At 45.4% G+C, this 18,229-nt stretch overlaps 3 protein-coding genes and 2 non-coding genes across 5 annotated transcripts in view; 2 read left to right on the top strand and 3 right to left on the bottom strand.

Moving 5' to 3' along the window:
• The window catches only part of nxn (nucleoredoxin), a 54,067-nt gene extending 42,719 nt beyond the window's left edge, over positions 1-11,348 (top strand). The window contains exons 4-8 of the mRNA XM_076282424.1: positions 1,179-1,279; positions 1,941-2,047; positions 4,292-4,471; positions 5,196-5,320; positions 10,696-11,348. Coding sequence (XP_076138539.1) covers positions 1,179-1,279; positions 1,941-2,047; positions 4,292-4,471; positions 5,196-5,320; positions 10,696-10,878 — 696 coding nt within the window. The 3' untranslated portion in view covers positions 10,879-11,348. The remainder of the gene's footprint in view (positions 1-1,178; positions 1,280-1,940; positions 2,048-4,291; positions 4,472-5,195; positions 5,321-10,695) is intronic.
• An 881-nt stretch (positions 11,349-12,229) lies between these two features.
• mrm3a (mitochondrial rRNA methyltransferase 3a) lies at positions 12,230-15,080 on the bottom strand. Its single transcript, XM_076282421.1, has 4 exons — positions 14,680-15,080; positions 13,814-14,058; positions 13,550-13,717; positions 12,230-13,019 (listed from the first exon to the last, which is right to left on the bottom strand). Exons 1-4 carry the CDS (start codon positions 15,078-15,080, stop codon positions 12,457-12,459), a joined length of 1,377 nt encoding a protein of 458 aa, XP_076138536.1. The 3' UTR covers positions 12,230-12,456.
• Positions 13,145-13,278, bottom strand: LOC143122278 (small nucleolar RNA SNORA15). The gene has a single exon (XR_012986622.1). It is a non-coding gene; the product is annotated as a small nucleolar RNA SNORA15 (small nucleolar RNA).
• On the bottom strand, positions 14,352-14,479 carry LOC143122277 (small nucleolar RNA SNORA15). The gene has a single exon (XR_012986621.1). It is a non-coding gene; the product is annotated as a small nucleolar RNA SNORA15 (small nucleolar RNA).
• Positions 15,081-15,380: 300 nt separating the features above from the next.
• glod4 (glyoxalase domain containing 4) lies at positions 15,381-18,174 on the top strand. The gene is made up of 9 exons (XM_076282426.1): positions 15,381-15,541; positions 15,731-15,780; positions 15,861-15,981; positions 16,098-16,242; positions 16,361-16,497; positions 16,746-16,832; positions 17,383-17,496; positions 17,643-17,729; positions 17,808-18,174. Exons 1-9 carry the CDS (start codon positions 15,452-15,454, stop codon positions 17,871-17,873), a joined length of 897 nt encoding a protein of 298 aa, XP_076138541.1. The 5' UTR covers positions 15,381-15,451; the 3' UTR covers positions 17,874-18,174.
• The last annotated feature ends 55 nt before the right edge of the window (positions 18,175-18,229 follow it).

Raw genomic sequence — 18,229 nt, 5'->3', positions numbered from 1 at the left:
GTGTTAAGCCGTGTAAAGCTACCCTCTATTAAAATGACAGAGAGAGAGAGAGAGAGAGAGAAAGGAGCGAGAGAGGCGCAGTTTCGTGGGTGAAAGGTCCAGCACCTGGCACTGGTGTTGTTTTACTGCTTGTGTACTTGACTTTTTTTTTCTCCTTTTAATGGCCTGAAGTAACCTAAGGCGAGATGATGGCTTGCTCAGTGATTCTGTGTGTGTGTGTGTGTGTGTGTGTGTGTGTGTGTGTGTGTGTGTGTGTGTGTGTGTGTGTGTGTGTGTGTGTGTGTGTGTGTGTGTGTGTGTGTGTGTGTGTGTGTGTGTGTGTGTGTGTGTGTGTGTGTGTGTGTGTGTGTGTGTGTGTGTGTGTGTGTGTGTGAGTGGAAGAGAGAAGAGAGAAGGGAAGAGAGGAGAGAGAAAAAGAGTGGGAAAGGCAGAGATTCAGTCGACATGAAGATTTTTTTTTTTCCTGCTTAGCTGGCACCCTGTCATGCCCGCCTACTGCCAGAGTGCCCTCCCCTCCCCCTCGTCGTGCCACAGCTCTTGTCTCCGCTGGCACGGCGCTGGTGCCCCTAATCTTACAGGACTCTGAGCCCCTCACAGCTACACATGCCTGACAAGGGACCATGAAGTCATCTTGGCTGCCTTGCTGGCTGAAGTAAACGATCACATACATCTGTACACACACACACACACGCACACACACACACACACACACACACACACACACAACCGCTACACAAATGCCTGAGAGCCACGTAAGAGGCCAAGATGTTTTTAAGAGCTTTTCCTGTGCTGTTTGTGTCTTTTGAATGGCTGAGGAAACAAAAGCCAAGGGTGTTAGTGGAGTGAGTCCTGTGTGGGTGGAGATGTGGGGGAAGGGGGGTGCGGGGTGGGGGGCTGGTCAGAGATGCATTAGAGGATGCCGCATTAAAATAGAAAAAACATGCCAGGGGCTAGACTGACCTCAAGCCTCTGAAATGTACTGTGGCATAATCAGCTGCTACTTCAGTGGGTGGTTTTGTAACTCTCTCTCTCTCTCTCTCTCTCTTTCTCTCTCTCTGTCTCTCTCTGTCTCTGTCTCTCTCTGTCTCTCTCTCTCTCTCTCTCTCTCTGTGTGTGTGTGTGTGTGTGTGTGTGCGCGTGTGCGCGTGTGCACGTGTGTGCGTGTTTAACCCTTCTAGTGCCCCCCTTGCCGCAGTCTCACTCGGGTGCTGGTGGAATCGTATCGGAAAGTAAAGGAGTCTGGACAGAAGTTTGAGATAGTGTTTGTCAGCGCCGATAGGTAAGAGCCGCCAATAATGCTTGACCTGACTTAGACTCATGTTTGAAATGCGCAGCATGCGCTCTTGTTCACCAAACACCTCCAGGCAAAATTCATCCCTCTCCCATATCTGCATTTAAGACTTAAAAAATATGTAAAGTTAGCCATCTTGTTTTTTTTTGTTTGCACACCTATTAGCCATTAGCAAATGTAGCCAATGTCAACAAGACAGACGTGCAGAGATATGCTGATGTACCTTAGCTCATCAGTCTCACATACTCCACTGGCATGAAACCCACCGGAGCGGAGATGGGAGAGATGGAAGCCCTGAGCCATTCATCACCATTTCCATACAAATGTACTCAACGTGCCTGGAATCATCCTGCCGTGAAAGGCAGAAACAGGAATCAGGCCTCAGCTCTGCCAAAAGCTGTGTTTGTGCCATTATACACTGCACTGCGGTGTGTTCTTGTGCGTCTGCCAGGAGAACGTGGCGGTTTTTATCATGAGGTGGTGAGGCTGTCCCACGGGAGACGCACATTTAGTTTTACTTGGATCAGCTCACTGTGTTCTCTCTTCAGATTAAATGGATGGGCGAAATGACTGCAGAAACGTTGTGTGATGTAACTTGTCGTAACCTTTCACTAACAGTGATGCCGTGCCCTTGCATGCTTGTGTGCAGGTCAGAAGACTCGTTCACACAGTATTTTAGTGAGATGCCCTGGCTGGCCATTCCCTACTCGGACGAAGCCCGTCGGTCACGACTTAACAGACTCTATGGGATCCAAGGTAAAACCATATCCACCATGCCACAGTGAGAATATTCCATCATGCTTTGCACACACACACACACAAACACACACACACACACGAACAGCATTAATCTACCCATTGCCAGTGTGAATCCTAGTGGACTTCATGCGTCTGGTGGTGATTTGGGTGGTTGGGATTTTTCGGCTGCCCAGTAAGTCCAGCAGTTTGCGTCCAGACCCAAGCGCCCAGAAATAACAACAACAACAAATCTGACAGCCTACCATTGCATGTCCCTCTGAATGTCGCTCTTGCTATAAACACCTTGTGAAATATTCCTGTAAGACTCCCCATCTGCAGCCGGGAGACGGGGATGGAAGTGGAGCGAATCATTGTTTGGCATAATAATGTGTATTATGGGATGCCACAAGGCCAGTCTGTCCACTCCGAGAGAGAGAGAGAGAGAGAGAGAGAGAGAGAGAGAGAGAGAGAGAGAGAGAGAGGCCAGCTGCCAGAGCCAACAGGCTGCAGGAATGTGGGCCCGTAATCAAGTTTACTCCTCTGTCTCTTTTTACTCTTATCCCCTCTTCACACTCCTCCTCCTCTCTCTTTCTCTCTTTTCTCTCACTCAACCGTATTCTGAGCCTATGGCTCCACTCTACTCATCTATCCCTTATTCCCCTCTCTCTCTTGACTCCATTCTTTTTCTCTCTTCATCTCTCTCTTTTTCTCTCCATCTCTCCATCTCTCTCTTTCTTTTTCTCTCTCCATCAGTCTCTCTTCCTAACACTCTCCCTCTTTCTCTGTCTGGCTCTTTCTCTCTTTCCTATTCTCTAGCCATCATTCTCCCTTTCTCTTGGCTCATTCTCTTTCTCTCTCCATCTTTCCCTCTCTCTCTCTCTCTTTCTCCTCCTCCCAGTGGAGGGGAGTGGAGATGCTCTGTTGGGATCTCTGCCTATCCAGATAGGAATGTGCGGTATGTGTCCAGAACAAGCTGATACTGCCCCCCCCCCAACCAAACACACACACACACACACACACACACACACACTACACTACACTCTTTGGCTCACTCACACAGACACTGTCTTCCATGATCTCTCCCACACACGCAGGTACAGATATACAATCAAACTTCTCCACTGTCACTCTTTTTTTCTGTCTCTGAGACACACGCACATACATACAGACCAACCCCACACAGACACACACACACACACACACAACCACACATATAGACCAACCACACACACATCAACCACACCTTACCTAGCCTGTGTCTGTCTCTGATAAGGGCTGTTAATACTGCCGTGAGATCCTTATCACAGAAGGGCTTTTGAGAGAGAAAGTGGTGAGAAAGGGAGAAATCCTGTTGAGCTCCCGACACAGCAGGAGCTTTACGCACACATACACACACACACAACCACACACACACACACACACACACACACACACACCACACAACATGCACACACCCCCCCCCCCCCACATGCACACATAGAGACACACACACACACACATACACACCCCACACAACATGCACACATAGACACACACACACACACACACAACCACACACACACACACACACCCCACACAACATGCACACCCCCCCCCCCACACACACACATGCACACATAGAGACACACACACACACACATACACACCCCACACAACATGCACACATAGACACACACACACACACACACACACACACACACACACACACAGCCACTAAATCAAGCACGGCTTGGTCAGGAAATCCTTCGTGCCAGAAAATCACTGTCTGCCTATCTGCGTGTGTGTGTGGTGGGTCTGTGTGTGTGTGGTGTGTGTGTGTGCGTGTGTGTGCGCGCGCGTCTGGTTCTTTGCCTATCACCCCTTTCCTGTGTCCCTGAACGTTCCCTTCATGCCCTGTGTTTATTCCTCTACTGCTAAATAAAAGACCAGAGAGGACCAGACACCACATGCCAAGACGCTATATATATCACACCGAGGCCACAGGTGCCTCCAGCAGACGTGGATCCGGAGAAGTACAGAGACACTGGTTGACTTTGGCTGATGTTGAAATGTGTGTTACATTTGTGTGTGAAAAATATGAGGAGGAATCTTTAAATATGTAAGCACTGTGCATGAATAGAATCCTCTCTATTATACAACAAAGGTGTGAGTGCAGTCTTTTTTCATGCAGAAAACAGGAGGATGCAGAACCAGAAACATCTGGTGTTCTTGACCACCCCCCCCCCCCCCCGCGCTGACACTGCTGTCGTCCCTTTCCCGCAGGTATCCCCACCTTGATCCTGCTGGACACAGAGGGCCACATGATCACGCGGCAGGGCCGTGTGGAGGTGCTGAACGACCCGGAGTGCCGGCTGTTCCCGTGGCACCCGCGGCCCGTGCTGGAGCTGAGCGAGTCCAACGCCGTGCAGCTCCACGAGGGGCCCTGCCTGGTGCTGTTTGTGGGTGAGCAGCCCCTCAGGTCCCGGAACACAATGAGTCACAATGGCCTGCAGCTTACGGGCCCATTCACACCGTCTGTCTTGAGCCGCAGCCCTCCCGTCACTAAGTCAAGTTCTGGAGGGGCGGATTGAGCTAATCCCCCCCAACACACACACACACACACACACACACACACACACACACACTCTCTGCCCACAAATCTCCTGTCAATCAGTGCCACAGTACTATTCGTGCAGAGTTCAAGCAAAGGCCGACACCATACAATTGCAGCCATTATAGTTGTGTGTGTGTGTGTGTGTGTGTGTGTGTGTGTGAAGAGGATCTCTGCATGAAATGGATTCAATTTCAGACAGACCATCTGCTCCATGAGTTGAAATGAACCAGAGGAGTTGAAGGAGGAGGGTGCATTGTTGAGGAGTAGAGGAGTTGGGAGGCTGCCTGTAAAGATGAGAGATGATTTTATTAAAGGACACCCCCCTCCTCTCATCACCCTCACTCTCGTTTCCTCTCTGCTTTCCTCTCACGCATACCCACGCCGGCACATTTTCTCTATCCTCCTTTCTTTCCATCCATGGCTCTTCTTCCGCATGTCACTCCACATTGCCCCGTACTTCATTTCACTTCCATCAATAAGCAATATTCTCTCTGTCTTCCCATGTTTTATAAAGACCCTGCATGCAGGTTCTCCACATTCTCCCTGTTCCTCATGTCTGACTCTGTTCTCCAGATGCTGAGGAGGAGGGCGAGCTGGAACCGGCTAAAGAACTCATCCAGCCCATTGCAGAGAAGCTGCTGGCCAAATACAAGGCCAAAGAGGAGGAGAGCCCCCTGCTCTTCTTCGTGGCTGGAGAGGTGAGTGGGTGTCACTGGATGTCGGACTGTACTGGCTACTGTATAATCGGCTCTGCAGAAAGCGGGCTGTTATTTGATAACTTTTCCTGTTGCCTCACTGCTCTCTTCTGCAAGTGTAAAAAGTCAATCTCCCCTAAGGGGGGTTTCTTAGTTCTCTCTCTCTCTCTCTCTCTCTCTCTCTCTCTCTCTCTCTCTCTCCCTCCCTCCCTCCCTCCCTCTCTCTCTCGCTCCCTCCCTCCCTCCCTCCCTCCCTCTCTCTCTCTCCCTCCCTTTACCTCACTCTCACACACTCTCACACACAGCCTTTCTTAGTTTCCCTGTTCCACATGTGCAGTGTCTGGGTGTCCTTGTATACTTTTTTTATAGTCCAGGTATGACAGCCCATCTGTTTTAACCACATGCAAGATGACCTTGTGAAATGAGGGCGTGCGTAACACTGCTCGACGGAACAGCGGAATGGGCGCCAGGCTCTGGCAACGAGCTGACGCAACCGCCTCTAACATTGCCTCTAACATAGCCAATTAGGTCAGCATGTGGACGAGGGAAGCCTTACCCTAGTCGAGATCCCAGTGCACTGCGCCAAAGTCCTTTTAGGCAAGCCATATTGCAACGCTTTTTGGGCACTCATCGGGCATCCTATTCGGCAGAAATGCGCGTGTGCAAGGCTTCAGCGTGTTCACAACACATGATTGGCACGATGTCTTCACAACACACCATATGATTGGCTCAATGTATTCACATCACACCACATGATTGGCTCAATGTATTCACATGTCGACGTTTTGCCGAGGAAGGGGTGTGATATGTGTAGACAACGGCGTTACAAACTAGCCCCATGCATTTCTATGGAGGATTTTTTGAGTGCTGTCTCTCCTCATTAGAAAGTTTCTGACTGCACTGCGCTGGTTCCAGCCTGTGGATGAAGTCTAAAGGGGGGGTGGGGACATGTGTAGAACCAGTGGAGGCCCCTGCAGCTACAGTGCCTGGAACGGCAGTGGGTTTATTCTATACGTCTCGACAACAGCTGGGGTTGCTTCTGTCTCACACGTGGTGCACACATACTCACTCACATAACAGTGCAACTATGCACACACACACACATACACACATTCCTTATGCACATGTACATGCTGTCTTATACTCCCCATAAATACATACAACCACTCATTTTTATTAAATATTTTTTTCTTACGTTCTGTATCATGCGCGCAGATGTATATTGCATGTATCTTGTCTTTCTTTGCTCTCTGTCTGTGTCTTTCTCCCCCCACTCCTCCTCCATCATGCTATGTCTGCGGTCTGCCCTGTGTTAGTGGGAGGGAAGCCCCGGCGTTTCCATAACCCCTGTTATCTGGTGTTTTTCCTTCGTGACCTCTCTGCTGCTGGCTGAGTTAGCAGCCTCGGCAGCCATAATTACCAGATTATCTCGCGCTCCCCTCCTCTCCCCTCCCACACGCTTCCCTCACCCATCTTTGATCACTTCTCTCCTTTCTTCCTCCTCGCCCCCCCCCTATGTCTCTCCCCTTCACACTTAGTCACATATATATACACACACACACACACACACACACACACACACACACACACACACACACACACACACACACACACACACGCTTATATGCTACCTCAGCTTGCAGTCAGTTTCATGGAAGGCAGTGCGTTGCACAGTAGGGGCTGTCAGGTGTCTTGTGTCACTGGTTTAGATTTCAGACAGGCTCTGCACATATGTCCCGGCAGTGCCCCCCCTAACCCCTCCCCCCCCCCCCAAACACGGACACACACACACACATATATATACACACACACATTGACACACATTTTCCCACTGCTCTGTAAGGCTGCGGGAGGGCTCGCCTGTTCCAATGCTGCTCTTGAAATACCACTGACAAACAAACAAAGACCGAGTTTACATGTCAGACACAAGGAGCTCCACTTCAGCTTCAGCAGAGACGCCAGCTCCAAGCTGCTCTCTCAGCGCTCCTCAGATCAGGGCCCCATTAAGTCATTCTTTCGTGCATGACATGGCAGTCAGCATGTTCTCTTTCTGTCTTCCTCTTTGTGTAGTTACTGCACATAATATATGTATCATATTTTAAATATATTTTATTGTCTTGATTAGCCACTGTATTTGCCTGTATGTGAAGCCTGTGAATCATTTGATGTATTGCAGACCACTTTGTCATTTGAAGAACCAAACCATTCTCCCATTTGCCCCAGTACTGAATCTCAAACCACTTACATGCATCACAGAGGTTCCATGTCAAAAATACCAGCAGTGTGTTGGATCTCTCTGTTGTGAACCAGCACATTCACCACCAACACGGAGAGTTGAGCAGACAGCACCAGCCAACTCCTGGGGACCTCCCCCATAACCCAGGGGTTTGTGGGGGTTTGTGGAGGGGAAGGGGGTATATATTCAAAATATATTGAATGCTGCTGTGGGGAGTGGCTGAGATCAGGCCCGGGTGGGCCTCGGCCAGCTGTTGTGCGAACGTATGTCAGTCTGTCAGGCGGTGGGACGGCAGTCTGTCGGTCAGGCAGTCAGTGTGTCTGCTATGGTCTCCAGAGGACCGCCTCGGATTCCTGGCCACAATCCACTGTATTATTGACAGTATCAGGCACGGTTAACCAAAAGACTGTTGGAAGGAAGCAGGAGGCTTACCAAAATCGTTGATAATAACAGTTGCATTCCTCACATTTTCTGTTCATGAATGCTTCAAAATATTTTAAAGAGGCCTTGTGTCTTTATCAGATGATTGCTAAGGATGTTGGGTGAGCTTAGGTAGTTTGTTTCACCATTGCAGATCAGATATTAGATTTGTCATCATGTTTCTGACCAGCTGATTGGCGTTTGGAATTACCTCCATAATGCATCTGTAGTATACTGGTGCATACATTTCATGCATAGAAAACACATTGTAACAAAATACAGTTAGAATGTAGAAATGCATTTAAAATGTATTTTTGTCCTTCTATGCCTTGAACAGACACATCATGGCTTAGGGAGATATTTTCCTGCCTGTACCACCCAGGCAATGTGAATTTGTCAACGTGTGAAAACCCCCTCAGTCTCCACTCATGGACCAATCGGCACAGGCCTTCCCGAGGTAGACTGGCCAATCAGATGCCCTTATCTTTGCCCGACCTTATCTGATGGCTTCTGTCTGTGGAATGCAACAGTGGCACAATGGACAGAATAAACCTGACACTGTGCAGCCGCGGCCAACGGGTAAACACACCGGCTCTTATCACGACTAGGACCTGAGCCTCTAACAGGCGTCGCTTTTGTATTCTATTTTTTTCACTCTCGTTCCTTTTTCAGGCCAGGGGGGGTGGTGGGGTGGGGTTAGGTTTGGAGGAGGTCCTGTGCGCTTGTAGCTAAAATGGCCTCTTTTCAGTTTACACAAGGTTAGCGCAGCAATACAAAGGAAGATGCATGGCCCATCCTGAGGTAGTGGACAGCTGGAAAGATTAAATCAGCCATATGAGAGCGGGGGTGCGGGAGGAGTGGAGAAGAGAGGAAGAGAGCGAGAGAGATGGGGGACTCTCCATATTTCTTGTCTTCACTGCAGGATCATTGCAAAGGACCTCACACAACGGTCTTTGTGTCATCTATACTCAGATGGCGGCAAGCCCTTCTCAACATTGAAAGCACATTTTTTTTTGGTCACAGTGGTCTTATGACAAGTCTTATGTCTGCAATATGGAGCGGGCATTGGTATGTGAGTGCATGGAAGGAGAGAGGGAAGGAGGGAGGGAGGAGGCAGCTGATTTGAGTAACATCAGGAGTTTCTCAGTCATCTGCCAAAGATTCTCTCTCTCTCTTTCCTTTTAGGGCTGAGGGAGAACCCATTACTGTTAGTGATTACTAAAGGTTCGCCATTGCATTCACTCTTCACGGGATGCTTTTACCAGAGGTGGAGTAAAGCTTTGTTTGGTTGCTGTTTGTTTGTTTGTTTGTTTGTTTGTCATGGGGAAGTGGAACTTTCTGGAGACTCTGAGGTGGGCGCTGCATGCAGAGTCCACCCTCTTGCCTTGTGCCAATCTCTCCTTTACTTTCAAAAAACTTGAGGTCACAACCTCTGTTGGCATGCATGTCCTTTTTTGGTTGCCGTGCAGCCAAGTTCTTGCAGTGAGGCAGCTATCTGATTGTGTGGTTTAATCCATTTCATCAGTAAGTAGAGGAGTTTATAGTTCTGCTGGATTTAAGAAAAGGGGCGGTGGGAATGTGCTGAGATTTTGAAAGACAAACTTTAGTTTTAGTGCCACCCTATGGTCATTTGAGGTATTGCATGTCATGAGGTATGTCTTGACATGTTGCATGTCTTTACCTCACAGAAGATATGGCAACTTGCTGGATAGGAATGGTAGATAGTAAAGGGGAGTGATGAAGGAAACTCTATAACGTTAACCTCAATTCACATCTTAACTGGTACCAGACACTCTTGTAGGGAAGGTCACTCATACACTATGTATTCTTACCCTTTTCTTAAAGGGTGTGCACTGCAGCAAGTTTATTTTCTGAAAATATTTTGAGTAGCCCTTTTAAAAAGAGCTGTCCCCAGACATGTGGTGTTAAGTTGCCTGTGCTAGCCTTTGATTTAAGACATCAAATAAAAAAAGGATAAAATAACACACAATGACTCAGGACGACAAAGTTCAGTCCAGCTCAAGCCAACCGCATCGCTCACTCTCCTCCCAGGTTTAAAATAAAACCTCCACACGTTGGTGCAGGAACGTGGCATAGGGCACACGACAGGCACACTCCCTACAGCGCACACACACACACACACACACACACACACACACACAGAAACTGCTGATTCTGAAACCTTCAGTGAGGAATCTCTGAGGTTGCTCCCAGCCTTGCATTGCATTTTAGCCTTGGTTCTTTTGAAGACAGAAGGGGTGCTGCATAAACTTCCTCCCCGATTTCCTTCCTCCCACCACGGCTGAGGAGTCGTGAGGCTCGCCTTATGACCCCTGGGCTGGAGGCCTGTGCTGTAGTTGTAGTAGTTTCTGGCCTTGTTTTTTCCTCCTTCACCAGATTGCTTTGATGTCAAATGTGCCCTATGGTATCAGTGTATTTTGTGCCACTGATTTAAATTCTGCTGCGTATGAAGGATGTCATCATGTGTGTCTGTGCTGGATTTCACTCAAATAAAATCTCCATTCCTGTATTAATCAAATTGAAATATTGAAGATTGTGCTATTGAGCTCTTCAGACATGATGTTACATTACTTGTGAATGCGTTTGAATGGCTAGAGTTGGGTATTAATGCTACTTTTATGAAAGATGGCCATATTACAGATATGAACCTAATGTAATCTATTGTGACTTGTCTCAATTGTGTGTGTGTGTGTGTGTGCAGGACGACATGAGCGACTCGTTGCGCGACTACACCAACCTGCCCGAGGCAGCGCCTCTGCTCACCATACTGGACATGTCGGCCCGCGCCAAATATGTGCGAGACGTGGAGGAGATTACCCCCGCCGTGGTGGAGCAGTTTGTCACCGACTTCCTTGCCGAGAAGCTCAAGCCGGAGCCTATTTAAGAGCACAAAGAGGAACATGGGATGGCACTAGACACAGAACATGACCTTTATCAACTCAACGCCATAGATACCCCCCCTCCGAGCCCACAGTCATTTCAAGTCCCCCAGATCTGACATCTCCGTCGACCCTCATTCTTCCAGACTGTTAAAGAGCCCAACTTTATACTTTTGTTTTTTTGTTACTTTTCCCAGTCCTCTCCCGCTCCTGTGGTGCCTTGCGTTGATGAATTGATGACTGCCCCAACAGTAAAGTACAGATATACCGTTACTTCTTTTAGCATCCTTGAAGTTTGTTTGCCTCTCCTTTTCCTGGTGTTTCATGATGAGAATTGCTTGATGAAATCCCACAAAGACCCAATGGACTTGAATTTCAAATGTTGCAAATGTGCTTTGGCTTTTTTTTTTATCAATGTGACTTCACACCTTTTATTTTAGGTATGTCCCGTAAAAGAATAAAATGATTAAACAGATTTTAAGTTGATAGCCGTGTTTTATATACATATTGTGCAAAACATTCTTTTTTATAATATTGTCTTTCCAGAATGTACCTCTGAGTATGAAAATGCTGCAAAATATGCACCTGACACAATTGTGTTGTTGCTTCATCTGACAAGTGGTCATATTAACATGTCTTCACTGCATTTCAGGTTTTATTTTTTACCGTTATACTCTCTGCATATCTTTTTTTTTGTTACGACGACCATTTTCAACTAAACCCAGTTGTCATCATGATCTCCAAATCTATACTATGTGTGTTCTATGAAGGTCTCAATCAAGACCAAATTGTTGTAAGTGGACATTATCACCTTTCTATACTTATGAAAGCTGCTCATAGTTTTCTTGTGGTTTCATACACTAATGGCTAGTCATTGGTTTTCACTATCCAACTGCCTCCTCTTACTACTGACTTAGTAGTACATGGACTAGTCTCCACTTTAGATGCCACCTGCTGGCTGAACCAGAAATTACACCAATGAGAAGCGATGTACAAATGCTCAATTTATATATTGTGCTTATTGTGATTATTTTAAAATGTTGTTATAGTTGGCCTCCTTTGGCTCATTGTGAGCCTTGAATTTGTTTAATAAAACTCAAGTCAAGCACATAGTTTTCCTGTATGACCTCTTCACAATAGCTGCACTGTTAGTTGTTAATCTTACACATCAAGAAAACACAGCAGACCTGTTAGCGCATGTTTGTCCTTCACCAACTCATCAATTCCTTTGCCGATCTGCTATGGCTATGGCTAGGTAGGCTCTCAGTAGGACCGGGTAACTTGACCTCACATGGCTTTAGAAGTGGAGACGTGTAAGGCTCGGTCTTGAGGGGACAGATTTCGTGACGGTGACTGTTTTGAAATATTAACCACAACCATATCATTTATTTACTTTGTCAACATTGGATCATTATGTACAAACATAATACAACTACATAATTACAGAATTGTACACTGTACAACTACAACTACAGAATTGTATTACATTAGAGCAGAGATATCCCATCTTATTTAGTGTTCCTTGTGGGAAGCAAGCCAGGTGTAGTCTGTTTCGAAAAGTGCTAAGTGCGAGCTAGCCGTGTTCAGTTTCTGAGTCTCCTCCCAGACCTCTCCAGTAACTTTAAAAGTTGTCTCCTGCCTTCAAACAGCAAAATACTGGCCGCCATTGCAGAGTTCAAACTGTCCACACCGTGAGCCATGGGCACGAACAGCCGCTGCCCATCCGTTTGCTGAGCCAATCGCAGCGACTCCAGACTCAGTCCACGTGTCTCTCCACCAATCACCAATGCTGTGCTTCTTTGGGCCCAGGGGTCATGGTACCGTTTGGGCTCCACTCTGGGCACTTCATCCACCTCATGATCAGAGTCCGTGTCGCTCTCAGAATCGGAATCACTGACATCCTGGACAGAGTGCCGTTTCTTCTCCCTCCTACTGCTCACCCAGCCATAGTCGCTTGGCTTCCTGAGGCTGGACTGGGTGTCTACGTCTCTGATGGGACTGCTGCAGTTATCGGCCACGTGCACAGTGACATCCTGTGGGAGGTGATCAGAGACTTCCTCCCACGTTAAACTGGGGAAGATGGGGAGGCGGAAGTGTGCCCCCATTGCAGCTCTCAACACCTTAGGCTCCCAGACATCCACACAACCTGTAAAAACAAGCGGCATCCGTTATGCAAGACACTGATAGATGGGCAACACAAAATATTCAAATTCATAAAACCACAATGTTCATGAATGAATCATTTGTGTAATTAATGTTAGCAAGGATACATTTTGTACTCAGTCTCTCTTCAGTGACTGGACAAAATAGTCTCAAACACAGATGGTAGAGAGGATGAGTGTTAATCTTGCATGGTGTCTGACTGAAGTTACTATCGAGCTGAGTAACACAGAATTCGTCCATGCTTTAAAATTCATGTTTACAATTAAAAATCTTTTCTTTACAAAACATTTTTTTTTTTTTTTATTTAAGGCCATTTTAGCAACTAAGGCTATTTAATGGCCAGGCATTGTGTATTATAGAAGCTTAAATATCTTAAAATCTATGCTAGTAAAAAATTATAAAACCTTCAAAAATTGTTGTCTTTTGGTTTTCAAGGCAGGGCAACAGATCAAAATAATGACAGGGGCATTTTGCACAGGTGTAAGATTAAAGATGTAAAACAGGAACTATTACCTTTGGAAAGTAGCACACTGTGACAGCCAGCTGCAGCAGCACACCGTAGGATAGTGCCCAAGTTGCCAGGATCACGGATGTTGTCGCAAATCAAAGACAATGGCACTGACTGATCTCTGTGCTCCTTGGGAAATGCAAGCTGGTCCACATCTGGTCTCGAAAATATGCCTGAAATGCAATAGAAAAATTAATACAACATCAACATTAAGGGTTCCAATCCATTTTAAGTTCAACAAGAGGCTGTAAAAAAAGCGGTTATTGAACCTATGACTCCTTGTGGGGCGATGAGCTCAGACCATTTCTTTACATCTTCAAACTTGACTTTAATAAGGTTTGCTCGCTTCAGTTTGTCCACAGGAAGTTCACGAAGGCGCTCGATCGAGCTGAAGAACAAGGTCTGGGGCTTGGCTCCGGCTACCAGAGCATCACATATTAGACGTCTCCCCTCGAGCAGAATCTTGCCTTGATGCTCCCGGTACGCTCTGGAGCGTGCAACAGTCACCAGCTTCCTGGAGGATGACATGAACGATTACTTAGTAAGGCACAACCGCGCTAACATAAGGAGTTTGTTTGAGCTTTGGTGCAGGAGTTCACATTGAATTCAGTTCAATAAAGCATTGGAAGCGAAGCAATGGAGTAACGTTAGTAATGTTAGCGTGAGTCGCACGTGGTGGGGGTCACTCCCGGATCATCCAATGACTGGACCCCACCACGTGCGACTCACTGACTGAGGGTAACGTTACATTTGCAAGGACAAGTTTTGCAGTAGAGTAAACTTACTATTAATGTTAACAAAGATACATTTTGTACTCGGTCCCTCTTAGGCGACTGGACAAAATGGTCTCAGACACTGAGAGAGGATGAGCGTAATCTTGCATGGTGTCTGACTGAAGTTACTATCGAGCTGAGTAACACAGAATTCGTCCATGCTTTAAAATGCATGTTTACAGCTATAACCTGAATCTGCAGTAAAATACACGCTAAATTAATACATTATTACTATAATGTGCTTATAAATTGGCCATGTCCTCCTGTAAGTTGTACATTAGAGTACATACTAACCTACGTATATGCTAATGCTACACGAATACATACTATATCAGATGTAACCTTAGCCAAGGTTAACTTACGATAATCGTTTATCGTCGGGCAGGGCTTTCTCAAACCGCAATCCATCCATTAGCTCGACCTTGCTCAAAGGTCGGGATTCATTACTTATTTTCTCTTGTGTGTCCTTGGACTGGAACGTGGTTCGGCCACGAAGCCCCAGTTTTGTGCTGTCTTGAATAGCATCTTTGCTGTTTTTCTTCGCATTTAACGCAGCTCTCTGATGACCAGGCGTTTGATTAACGTTAGATTTAGCCAATGTTTCTTCTTTCCCATCTGGATAGATCACTTTTACCGGTTTCCTTTTTAGTGCTCGCACATATCGCTTAGCATTTACAACATGACTACTATGTCCAGTCACTAAGAACGAACTTTGTCCAAATCTAATCACAGCATGGCCCATGCTTCTTATGCATGCCGCCATCTTTGTTTGCAGTGCATGTCCACGTGACCTCTGACGTGACATAGTAGACAACGCCACATCAGTCAGTCTGTACAGGGGTGTTTTGGTTTTTGAAGAATACATGCCAATGAAACAAAAGCAGAAATGTTTAGACCTTAAGTTGTGTATGTATAGAATTAATCTTTGCGATAGAAAAAATAAATATATTCGATTCCTAAATTGTTGTGCACGTGTTTGGATTGATTATCCACACGTTTATTATTGCCAGAAAGTGGGTTTGCCTGAACTAATTGATAACAGAGTAAGCGATTGGTTAGGTTGTAAAGTCGATTCAGCGACTGTGGTTAGAGAAATCAACATCCACTGTAGGCTACAGTTGAGAGAAAATAGACATGTCACTGAGGCGAGCATTACATTTCGTCTTTAAAGTAGGCGATAGAGGTAAAACCGCTACATTCTATCGTGAGGTTCTTGGTATGAAGGTAAGATAGGCTGTTTTGCTGTTTTACTACACGTGTAATAAAATTACAGCCCTGTGGAGTTGTTTTAACTGTAGTCCCATTCCAATACAATAAATCGGCATAGTGTTTGAGTCGCTCATGAACATCAGACATATTTTTAATGAAGCCTACGTGTGCAAATAAAGTTGTGGCGTTGTGCTTATGCTTCAGATCTTACGTCATGAAGAATTTGAAGAAGGTTGCAAAGCAACATGTAATGGGTAAGTTAGTTAAACGTGTGCTGTTAGTGAATTCTGGAATATAGGCCTACACAGTCAGCTGCTTTTGTCTGGTTTTGCAGACCATATGATGGAAAATGGAGCAAAACAATGGTGGGTTTTGGGCCGGAGGATGATCACTTTGTGGCAGAGTTGACATACAATTATGGAGTTGGAGAATACAGACTTGGCAATGACTTTCTGGTGAGCATGTCATTTTATCTTGATGATTTGCTTCATTTTAGAGATAATGTAGAACCCAAGTATTCTGCAACAGCTATGAACTTCCCCTAATTTCGTTCACTTTTTGTTTCATATAGGGTCTCACCCTTCAGTCCAGCAAAGCTGTGAGTAATGCCAAAAGGCTAGGATGGCCTTTAAAAGAGGTTGGAGAAGCTCTCTATCTGGCAGAGGCACCGGGCGGATATCACTTTTATTTACTGGATAAGGAGCAACCTCAAAGTGGTGAGGACTCATACGTAACTTGGAGGAGAGCCCCTTACAGTAGTTGAAGATTGTAGGGTTTTTCAGGGGGGAAAAGCAGAGTGAACATTTGCATGTTGATGTTCTTCTCGGTTTGCAGATCCAGTTCAGAAAGTGTCCTTAGCTGTTTCAGACCTGCAGAAGTCAGTACATTACTGGTCCTCTCTTCTGGGCATGAGTGTGATGGAGAAGGATGAGTCCAAGAAAACTGTGTTGATGGGCTTTGGAGAGGGTCAGGTCAGTTTATAGGATATTTTTTATTCACAGTGAAGAAATATTGACAAATATATAAAGGAAGTTCTTTCTATTTTTTAACTACCTCCATTGGACATGGTCAGTATATCGTTGTGGTCATGCATCGAGGAATGTGTCACAAAAGTGTTACATTACATTGTGAAATGAATAAAAACTATTGAAAGTTGTTTCAGAAAATATTTTTAAAGTTTTTCATTTTCATATGGAGTGCTGTTGATTCAATCTTCCAGTGTAAATTGGAGCTGCGAGACATTGGCGGAGCAGTCGACCATGGTACAGCTTTTGGCAGAATAGCGTTCTCATGCCCACGTGAACAGGTGAGACAGGACACCTCCACATTCTATGGATATTCAGTAGGTATGCTAAAATATTACATTTCCTCATATAGGTATTTCATATTCTACAGTTTTGCAGTATGTATGTTCTTGAAAGATAGGTTGTTTTAGGGGGCAGCCGTGGCCTACTGGTTAGCGCTTCGGACTTGTAACCGGAGGGTTGCCGGTGCGAACCCCGACCAGTAGGAACGGCTAAAGTGCCCTTGAGCAAGGCACCTAACCCCTCACTGCTCCCCGAGCGCCGCTGTAGCAGGCAGCTCACTGCATCGGGATTAGTGTGTGCTTCACCTCACTGTGTGTTCACTGTGTGCTGAGTGTGTTTCACTAATTCACAGATTGGGATAAATGCAGAGAACAAATTTCCCTCACGGGATCAAAAGAGTATATATACTTATACTTATACTGTTTGTATGGATTGGGTATTCACTGTTTTTCTTACTTTAGTAACATTGATAAGAAATCACAATGTGGTGAAATGGCACATGCATAAATTAGTTAGTGACTGATAATAACTAAAACTCTTCATAATTAGCTTCCTGATATTGAAGCTCTTATGAAGAAAGAGAACCAGAAAATTCCCACTCCCCTGGTTAGCCTGGACACACCAGGAAAGGCTACCGTAGAGGTTGTGATTTTGGCTGATCCGGTAAGTCTATTAATTTTCTATTAAATTGTTTTACATATATTATTATTATTATTACTATTATTATTGTTACAGTGGTAGTGCTAGTAGTAATAATAATAGTATTGTGGATGTTCTCATTATGCATAATGTGTTATTATGATTCATAGGATGGCCATGAGATTTGTTTCGTTGGTGATGAAGCTTTTCGGCAGCTTTCCATGATGGATCCCAAAGGAAATGACTTGTTGGATAAGGTAACAAGTCTCTGCAGTCAGAACATAGTTGTCTTCATCTGTACTTTGTTTACAAATGTACCATTTTGGTTTCCCTAGGCAATGGCTGACGATAAGAGTGATGAATGGTTTGCGAAGCACAAGAAACAAAAGGCCTCAGCCTAAGTTGTCTCTGGATTATGATCATTTTCTCATTTCAATAATTCTGAAGACATGGGAATAGGCAGTAGTCATAATTTACAGTAGTTACTCTGATTCTACACTAAAAAAACCTCCCAATCTGTTGATGGCTCACATTCATTTGTAGTCCTACTAATAAAAATACTCCTAATATAGACTACATTTAATCTCCTGCTATTGAGAAGACAGTGTGCGTGGACCACTTCCTCCATCTTAAATAAAAGCAACACCTTATTTGGAAATGTTTGTGTATGTGAATTTGTAAATAAAATTGTTGATGATGAAAGTTGTATTCTACCATGTAGCTACTTATTACTATTTTTTTTTTTTTTTTTAAATGT

This window comes from Alosa pseudoharengus, unplaced genomic scaffold (assembly GCF_046254945.1).
Source record: "Alosa pseudoharengus isolate Yale_2024_CS ecotype anadromous, Long Island Sound unplaced genomic scaffold, YU_APseudo_1.1 YU_APseudo_1.1_scf_13, whole genome shotgun sequence".
Taxonomy (NCBI): domain Eukaryota; kingdom Metazoa; phylum Chordata; class Actinopteri; order Clupeiformes; family Clupeidae; genus Alosa; species Alosa pseudoharengus.
This window is presented reverse-complemented; position numbering and strand designations above follow the sequence as displayed.